At 39.6% G+C, this 9,001-nt stretch overlaps 1 protein-coding gene across 1 annotated transcript; it reads right to left on the reverse strand.

Annotated features, from left to right (window-relative positions):
• Positions 1–92: 92 nt before the first annotated feature.
• On the reverse strand, positions 93–8,075 carry LOC148892282 (UPF0575 protein C19orf67 homolog). The gene is made up of 7 exons (XM_089007137.1): positions 7,989–8,075; positions 7,774–7,881; positions 7,039–7,148; positions 6,650–6,829; positions 6,430–6,567; positions 4,207–4,345; positions 93–4,002 (listed from the first exon to the last, which is right to left on the reverse strand). The coding sequence occupies exons 1-7, from the start codon at positions 8,073–8,075 to the stop codon at positions 3,961–3,963; spliced, it is 804 nt and encodes a 267-aa protein (XP_088863263.1). The 3' UTR covers positions 93–3,960.
• Between the last annotated feature and the right edge of the window lie 926 nt (positions 8,076–9,001).

A 9,001-nucleotide genomic window follows, 5' to 3' on the forward strand; every position in this document is an offset into this window, starting at 1 on the left:
ATATCCAATATTATTATTATTATTATTATTATTATCTATTAGCTATCTAGTTGGCTTGCTATCTATTAGCTATCTGGCTGGCTGGCTAGGTATCTATTAGCTAGCTAGCTCACTTTCTATTAGAGTGACTTCCGGGTGAAGTGAAAGCTGGCCCGTGTGGCTGCTGCCGCTCACCCACAGAAAAATGTATCTTTTGATTGTAAAGTGACCTTCGAGTTTTGAAAGGCGCTTATGAATTAAAATATTGTTAATGGAAAAAAAAAATGCTCAGCTGCCATTTTGTGGCATCTGATGGACTATTACAGTTTTTTAATGTAATTCGCTGCTATTCCCCAATTTATTCGGCAATTGAAAAGTGTGACGTGGAGCGCCATTCCCGAATTTTTGGGGGTTTGGTTTTTTTCTTGCTATAAAGCGCTGGTCAGACCTCTGGCAATGTTTTTTTTTCCCTTCCACGAGGGTGCAGCATTTGCCTTTTGTCCACGTAGCTGAAGCTGTAACACAGCGCTATATAAATCAATATGTATAGATTGTATTTTGTACAGCTGCCCTCATTTCAAGCTCAGATAACTCCAGAACCATGTAACTTAGGGATTGACATTTTTTTTCTGATGAAAGGAGAGAGTCTGAGGTTTCAAATGCTGTATTGAATGTTTATGTATTCCGAAATTAAATAACCTGTGGTTCCTGCAATTCGAGTGAAAATGACAAAAACTCTGGCACTGGAGTGGACACATTTTTACACATTGTATGGCTGTGAATGAGTTAATGGTATTATTTTTTTTTAACATTTATTTAACTCGTGCACTGCCAGACATTCAAAAATGTGTCTACTCCAGTGCCAGGGTTTTTGTCATTGTCACTCGAATTCCAGAACCCACAGAAGATTGAGAACTACATAAAGATTCAATGCAGCGCAAGAAACCTTACTCTTTCTTTCATCAGAAAAAAAGAGTTAATTCCCAAGTTATATGGGTCTGGAGTTAAGCTTGAAATGGGGGCGGCTGTCCGAAATACAATGCAATACTTACATATTGGTTTATGTAGCGCTTTAACAGCTGAAGCTGAAACAAAGCGCTAACATAGAAAAAGGGGAAATGCTGCCCTCTTGTGGAAGGGGGAAAAAACCTAGCCAGAGGCCATAGCCAGCTATTTATTGGCACCCAAACAAGAAAAAATATAACCTGAACATATTCGTGAATGTCGCTCTACGTCACAGGTGTCAAAGTCAAGGCCCGCGGGCCAAATCCGGCCCGCCACATCATTTTTTTCGGCCCGCGAAAGCAAATCAAACTTGTTAAATTCCATGATGATTGCTAAGATCTGAGTCAAAATGTCATATTTTTGGATGTCAACCACAATAAAAGTCATTATTCTTGACTTCAGATTTGAAAACGAGTTATTCATAAATTTGCTGTGTGCTCTATATGTAATATTGGAAGGGATTTAAACATTCTAATGGGTTCCCCAAATTCATAACGGCCCTCGAGAGGAAACCATAACTACAATGTGGCCCGCGGCAAAAAATGACTTTGACACCCCTGCTCTACGTTATATTTTCAATTCCCGAATAAATTTGTGAATGAATCGATGACATCTTTTTCTGTGAACGTGATTACGGTGACACGCTGTACTACAAGGACAAATGCATATCGGTGAATACCAAGTAGCGGTCACACTTTGTTTAGCCTCATAAACATGAAATGTGAGCAAAGAGCATTCCAGTCCAAGCTGTGTTTGATCATTTAGTGAACTTGGAACATTCCTGATTTTGCAATTGTGAAGTTGACAACAAATTCAATCCACGACTGTAAGGCAGATTTGCCGCCACGGGCTGGCGATGTTGCCTGGCATGAACCACCAATATGGAACTGTTCCCCAAAAAAAAGCCAAAGAAAAAGCAAAAAGGCTTGTATGACACCATCGATTTTAGCGATTCAATTCCCGACGGGTTATCTTCTATTGATCCAGGTGTTGGTTCTTGTGATAAATGTGTACCTCATGACGTGACTACTTTACAGAGACGAAAACAAATGTTTTTTTTTTTTTTCCATAATGGATACACATGAACTTGATCCTATTGTAAATTGTTCTTGTCGAGTCTAAGCATTTTTGTGTTGTTTTTGCTATTTGCCCACCAAAGGTCAGTAGGCATAAATGTTTCCACTTGAAACATCAGTCGGGTACTGATGTTTACTTATTTGTGACAATGAATGGATTTAAAAAAAATGATTATTTTTAAATAAAATTCTAACCTTGAGATCCATGGTAGTATTACACTGTCCTCTCTAATTCAGTGCACTAGCAAAACTGTTTATGACAAGGAAAAAAATCTTTTTTTAAAAAAGGGGAAAAATTAAGTCATGTGAAGAAAGTCATAATTTCACATTTTTCGCATTTGGTAATTGTAATGGAAAGGAAAATGTCAGTGCACAGTGGCAGTTGTAATTTTGGAAGAATTTGGATGAAAAAAAAATGACTGATGATCATAAACTTTGTTGCCCCCATTTTATATCATTCTGGGTGCGGGTGATCACTATTATCCCTTTCCAAACTAACAATTCTTGGCCTTTTACGTGATTTTTGTCATTTTATTTTTCCTGTTTGAGTTGTGAGAACCCAAATGCAAAAATCAGGTTGACCAATATAAATATATAGTCTGTCACAGCAACTCTTGTGGGTTTGCCCCAACAGGTTTGATTCGGACCTAGTTGCAAAATAACGGTTCTATGAAGGGCTTTTTAAATATTGACTGTGCAAATTATGAATTTTAAATGGACATTTTTCATTGGTCCACAACCACTTTTTTTTTTTTTTTTTTGGGAGTGGAGGGGGTGTAATGCTGTATCTGTAATTGTGTGTAATTATATGATATGAGCTTGAATGTAAATGTTTTTGATAAGAACTCCAGAATGCTTTAAAAAGTGAATTTAAACACTGACCATCATGAAAATGCTCATTTAAAATGCCTTTTTTCCCGATGTGACAGACAGGAAATTGTGGGCACTGTGGGGGGTGAGGGGGGTTCCATTGTATTAACCCATTTACGCTGAGCGTGTTTATATGAATAGAAATTCATTTTCAAATGCATTGTTTCTTGACACGATATTAATTATATATAATTGTTGTTAACTCATTCACTGTCATTCCTGAATTTATTCCGGAACAGAAAATATGACGTAGAGCGCCATTCCTGAATTTGTTTGTTTGTTTGTTTTTTTTAATGCTTGGGTGTCGATAAAGTGCTGGACATGGCCTCTGACATTGGTTTTTCTTTTTCCACAAGGGAGCAGAATGTCCATTTTTTTTCCCCCATGGTAATACTTTGTTTCAGCTACTGCTGTTGTTAAAGTGCTATATAAACTAATATGTATGCATTGCATTGTATTTTGGACAGCTGCCCTCATTTCAAGCTCATATAACTCCAGACCCATAACATTTATGAATTAACACCTTTTTTTCTGATGAAAGAAGAGAGTCTAAGGTTTCTAACGCTGTGTTGAATGTTTGTAGTCCTAAAACCCAATATTCTGTGGGTCCTGGAATTCAAGTGACTGACAAAAACCCTGGCACTGGAGTGGACACATTATTGCACATCTGGCAGTGAATGAGTTAATTATAACCTCCGTTTGAACCTATTTCATACTGTTTTGGTTGTATTTAGATTTTTTTTTAATACATTTTTCTGTGTTCATATGAACACGCTCGGCGTAAATGGCTTAAAGACAAGGTGACATTTCTCAAGCAAATCACAGAGTTAACAACAATGCCCTTATGCCATTTTTTCCATAGGGTTTGACCATTAGCGTAAGAGTGATTAAAAGAGCACAAGAAAGTCATTAGGTCCATCGCAAAAAAAACAACAACTCGTCATTTACCCTTGAAGAGTACTTTGGGTGCGATGATGACGTCTCATTTTCATACGTCGGCTCTTCTCGCATCCCCAACTCTTGAAGTGGGTCATTGAGGTTCTGGGGCTTCTGGTTTCCACATGAATCCAACCTTTCCACATCGATGCAGAATTTCAGTTTAGCAAGCGCATTTCCCACTTTCGATCTCTTTCAAAAATATCAATCTGTAAACTTGATGACAAACAGGAACGAAAGCTGACAAACGTCTTCATGATCTGAGATGACAACAAAACCCCTTCTTGTGATGAATACAAAACAAGACATATTTACAACAGTGCTATACTGTTGTGAGAACCTTAGATGTGTTCCGATCGGAGCTGACGGGTGACATCAGCAGCTGGAGAAGGTGTTCGGTGGCTGTGCAGCTTGATGGCTCTTGGCTGCCAATAAATAGCAACTTCTCAAAGGCGCCCTCAGGAACTTCACACGCCAACCTTTGGGGGGTGGGTGGGGGGGAAGAAACTCAGGTTAGTAAATGTGATTTTACCACTCCATGTTTTTCTGCTCCTGTTGTGTTTATTGTTTTGCTTTATGTTGACTATTATGTCAAGTGCTTTGTTACAGCTGCTGTGAAAGCTCCCTCCACCCTCATGACCCCGATGCAGCTGCCTCTACAGCAGCTCCTAACCCTTTTTTAATCCCATTCCATTCAAATATTTTGTTTATTTTATATCAATTATGCATTGATTCCTCATTTTCCTTTGGGCTTTTCCCTTCAAGGGGTCACCACAGCAAATCAGTGTCCTCCATCTTGAGAGGTTTGATCCGCATGTTTGTTTTGGCCAAGCTCTTACGTCCGATGCCCTTCCTGACGCAACCCTCTGTATTTATCCGGGCTTGGGACCGGCGCAAGAAGACTTATGTCCCTTTGTGGCTACAGAACAAGCACCTCGCTCAGCAAAAGGCCCCCCAAACACAAAATGGTAATCGGCACAGCAACATTCAAAAAAGCAAAAACTATACTCGCCATCTGATGACAATGCTTTGATCTTACCGTGAAACGGGCATCTCTTTCCCTAGATTACATCACAAACTGAACTTCAAAGTCCTTTAGGATGCTTTATCTTCTAGTCACAGTATATATATCTGAACGGTCATCTCTTTCCTTCTATTACAAAAGTCCTTTAAGCACACAAAAGCTAAAACTGCTAAATTAACACAACAAAAGTAGCATGCTTCTTAATGCAGTACTAAATTAATTTCAGGAGGGATAGGAAGAGGCTATTGTTTCAAGAATAAATATAAATGCACATTGACTACTTTGTTTTATTTTTGAACCCCCCACCACCACCACCCCTTTCAATTTTGCTGCTGTAGATTGCAAATGTCCCCATTGTCAGAAAGTTTTTAATAGTCCCACAATGGGACTATTAAAAGCTTTCTGATTCTGATATCTAACATTAGTTTTAGGTGAGTACAAAATTATATTTTTAAAGATAAATTGTTTTACTTTGCACACTTCTATTGCAGTTAAGAGTTTCAAAATGTGGCATCAAGCAGACTGCCTTGGAACGAGTCTCCAAATTGTCCATCAGGTCATTACAGGGTGAGTGTTATATTTTATTTTTGGATTAAATCTCACAGTGGAGACATTTACATTTCCCAGCAGCAAAGTTATGAAAGTAGAAAAACAAAATACAGGAGCTGCTGTTCATTTCTATGATGTAAACTCAAATTGCTTCTCTATTTTTTGCACCGGTGAAACAACCCAATTATGGGTCAAAAATGGACCAACCTCCACTGAGATGAATTTGACTTGTTTTGTTATTCATTTCGCCGCAAGTTGTCAAAATGGATCACACCATTTTTTTTAAACCCATAACCGGATAATTTGTGTTTTTTTTAATTATTTAATATAACCCCATCACCCATTTGCTGCCATTCCCAAATTTATTCGGGAATTTAAGTGTGACGTAGAGCGCCATTCCCGAATTTGTTCGAGTTTTGGTGCCGATAAAGCGCTGGCCAGACCTCTGGCAATGTTTTTCCCTTCCACAAGGTGGCAGAATTTCCTTTTTTCCATGTTAGCGCTTTGTTCCGGCTTCAGCTGTTATTAAAGCGCCATATGAACAAATATGTATGTATTGCATTATATTTTGTACAGCCGCCCTCATTTCAAACTCATATAACTCCAGACCCAAACCCATATAATGTAGGAATTAACTCTTTTTTTCTGATGAAAGAAGAGAGTCGAAGGTTTCTTATGCTGCATTGAATGTTTATGTAGTTCTAAAAGTCAATATTCTGTGGGTCCTGGAATTTGAGTGACAACGACAAAAACCCTGACACTGGAGTGGACACGTTTGTCTGGCAGTGAATGAGTTAATTCCAAATAAAGTTAATCTGTTCTGTTCCAAAATTACCCACAGTGAGGTACGATGCCAGTCTGCACAGCCTCAAAGAAAACGTAAAATTTTCAATTGAGGTGATTAAAGTTAGTAAATCAATGAAAGGGATCTCCAAGGGTTTCATTTTTGTCTCATGAATGTTGTTTGAGCAAGCTAAGACGTAATATTACCAGTCAAAAATGTTCTCCGAGTTCGGATCCGGTATCAACTGCACCCACTGACCAATGGACCACATTCGCACAGATTCGGAGTCTGGATTGTCACCATTTGTGTCCTTGTTGGGAATATCCTCGTAGCACAGGAAGTAGCTGGGCAAAGACAAGACAAAAAAAAAAAGGCTTTTTATGTTTATAAAAATGATAATGGGAGAAATGAAAATATAAGACTCACTACTCTGTCTCAGAGTTGCAGTCTCCATCATTTTCACCGTTGAGCCGCTGAACGTTCCAGCGCATGCGCTTGAACACGCCGGTGTTGATTCTGGCCAGGTAGGGGGTGGGTTTGCAGTAACGGTATGCGGTGACACTGAGACGGTCTCGCACTGTGCGGCCGATGCAGAAGTGAGAAATGCTGGTGATGAGAGAGAGAGAGAGTGAGAGAGAGGCATTTGTCTTTTGTCCATTTTAAAATAGCTTTCTCTCATTAGCTTAACAAACATGCAGTTTTGGGGGTTTTCCTTAAACGTGATGAGTTTGGATGTACAAGCATTCGAACTGTTTATTATTGATTTCTTCTCTGTTTGTATTTGGGTGTGTGAGTTTGTGTGTTGGCAGACATACTTGTCAGGCTCGGACTCGTCCAAAGTAAGCAGATTGTTGCTGGCCAAGGTCAATATCACATGTTCTAATGTGTCACACATCTGCTGAGAGAACTCCATCAGCTGGACAAACTGCGGTGCACACACACACACACAAAGTTGTCAAAAGGTTGTTTTTCACAGTAGGTTTTGTCAAGGTATTGATGTGATCAATGATTGATTATATCCAATGAAAATGTTTATTCAGATGTTATCTGTACTTCTTTGAAGGTGTCGGATGTTTCACTCCTCATCCAAAGAGCTTTGTCATCAAACTTAAATTGTGCTGGTAACTCTGGCCCTATATATATATATATATCCCTAATTGACAGAGGTGGCAGTGCCAAACCTCTGCTTTGATAGGTCCCTGCTCTAACGTTGGGGGGGCAGTGGACTACTCCCTGAAGCTAATCTGATTACAGAGCTACCAGCAAAACTTTAGTTCGTTGACGAAGTTCTTCGGATGAGGAGTGAAATGTCAGACACCTTCAAAGGAGTAGATGCTGGGTGAAGAAACCTTTTCTTTGATGACCACTCCTGTACGACTGAGAACCTACACAGATGTATTGACGATATACCCGTAATAAACTTGTGTATGTCATTCCCAATCACTCTTAACAGTTTGGTTTAAAAATAATCAGTAATCCCCCCCCCCCAAAAAAAAAAAACCCAGAAATGGTCTTCAACACGCATGAATTATGAATATTGAGTTTTATACCATGTCAGGGGCCAACTGCATAGTTCTGGCTGTAGATAGCAGGAAGTTAAAGTACGGCTGACAGGCGTAGATGAAACTCCTCACCGCGGCGACTTCAAGTCCTGACGGCTTGAACAGATTAGCGCACTTGTGCAAATAGGTCAACAATATAACCCAATTGTCGAGACTTCAGGACAAATGTCAACATCCCAACGCACGGAAAAATGGCCACTCACCGGTGACCCCTTGACCCTATGTGGCACTTGCGCCGACTGTTCGGGTCGAGGTTTGACCGTCTTTGCTTCAGCATCGTTTGCTGACATTCTCAATAAATCCTGAAAACAAAACAAATAAGTCAAGGGGCAGCAATTTCTTTTCATTACATACCATTTGCGTGTCTCTAAAAATATCGGCAGCCTTCCTTTTTGCGGAACCGCAGACTTCAGATGTGTTGCGGCGTTTTGTAGGATGACAATAAGCGCTTCCATTCTTTGGCAAATATCATCCAAGACATGACATCAACAACATTGAAATGTATCGAAAAGTGCAGTGCGAGTCTCAAAATGCGTCGGGAGTGGCATGCGTTCTCTACTCATTTAACCAGTGGCGGACCTCAAGGCCTGCAAAGCCTTCTCTGCTGGCCTAAAGATATTTGAATCACAGATTGACGTTAATTATTTGTTCATGAATTCTTATTAAATAATTCCAAATTGTCTTTCAGCTTCCCCCCTGTTGCACTGCTTTCAGATGTGTTTTCATATTTTAAGCATTTAACCAATCACAATTTCGCCATCATTTGTTACCAGACTAAGAAATATACCGGGACACCTTCACAATCAGTTCTGCGGGCCCTGTCACATTCAATGCGGTGTCTGACTGTTTCTTTAACCAATCATATTTCAAGTCGGCAACCCAAGGCCTGCCCAAAGGCGCTGGAAGCTATAATTGGCTAATCACATGATTGGCAAGCAAGTCATTCGCCAATCATAGTATAATTAGTCGCTAGAGACAAGAGCATACTGGCCAGAGCTAGCAAACTGTGTAGCGACTAGCAAATTTATTGTGTTGATTTCATAGTGGTTTTGTCAACCCACCATGGCTGAAGGAGGAGCAGAAATTGATTTGGTTGGAGATTTACTGTTAAAGCCATTTTCAAGACAGACTTTTCAAGAAAAAAATGGACATCATTAAGAAAGGTTGGTCAGTTATTTCCCGGCTAATGGTACCCTCTAGTGGACTTGTAGTAAAT

The sequence above is a fragment of the Hippocampus bargibanti genome, linkage group LG10 (assembly GCF_051943395.1).
Source record: "Hippocampus bargibanti isolate YZ-2025 linkage group LG10, ASM5194339v1, whole genome shotgun sequence".
Lineage (NCBI taxonomy): Eukaryota > Metazoa > Chordata > Actinopteri > Syngnathiformes > Syngnathidae > Hippocampus > Hippocampus bargibanti.

What these genes read in the sequence shown, in the direction of transcription:
- LOC148892282 (XM_089007137.1), bottom strand. Translation starts at nt 8,075, where the DNA reads ATGTCAGCAAACGATGCTGAAGCAAAGACGGTCAAACCTCGACCCGAA. An exon ending in ATAGGGTCAAGGGGTCACCG is followed by an intron (nt 7,882 to 7,988) that starts GTGAGTGGCCAT and finishes AATCTGTTCAAG; the next exon opens with CCGTCAGGACTTGAAGTCGC. An exon ending in TCGGAGAACATTTTTGACTG is followed by an intron (nt 4,346 to 6,429) that starts GTAATATTACGT and finishes CACCCCCCAAAG; the next exon opens with GTTGGCGTGTGAAGTTCCTG.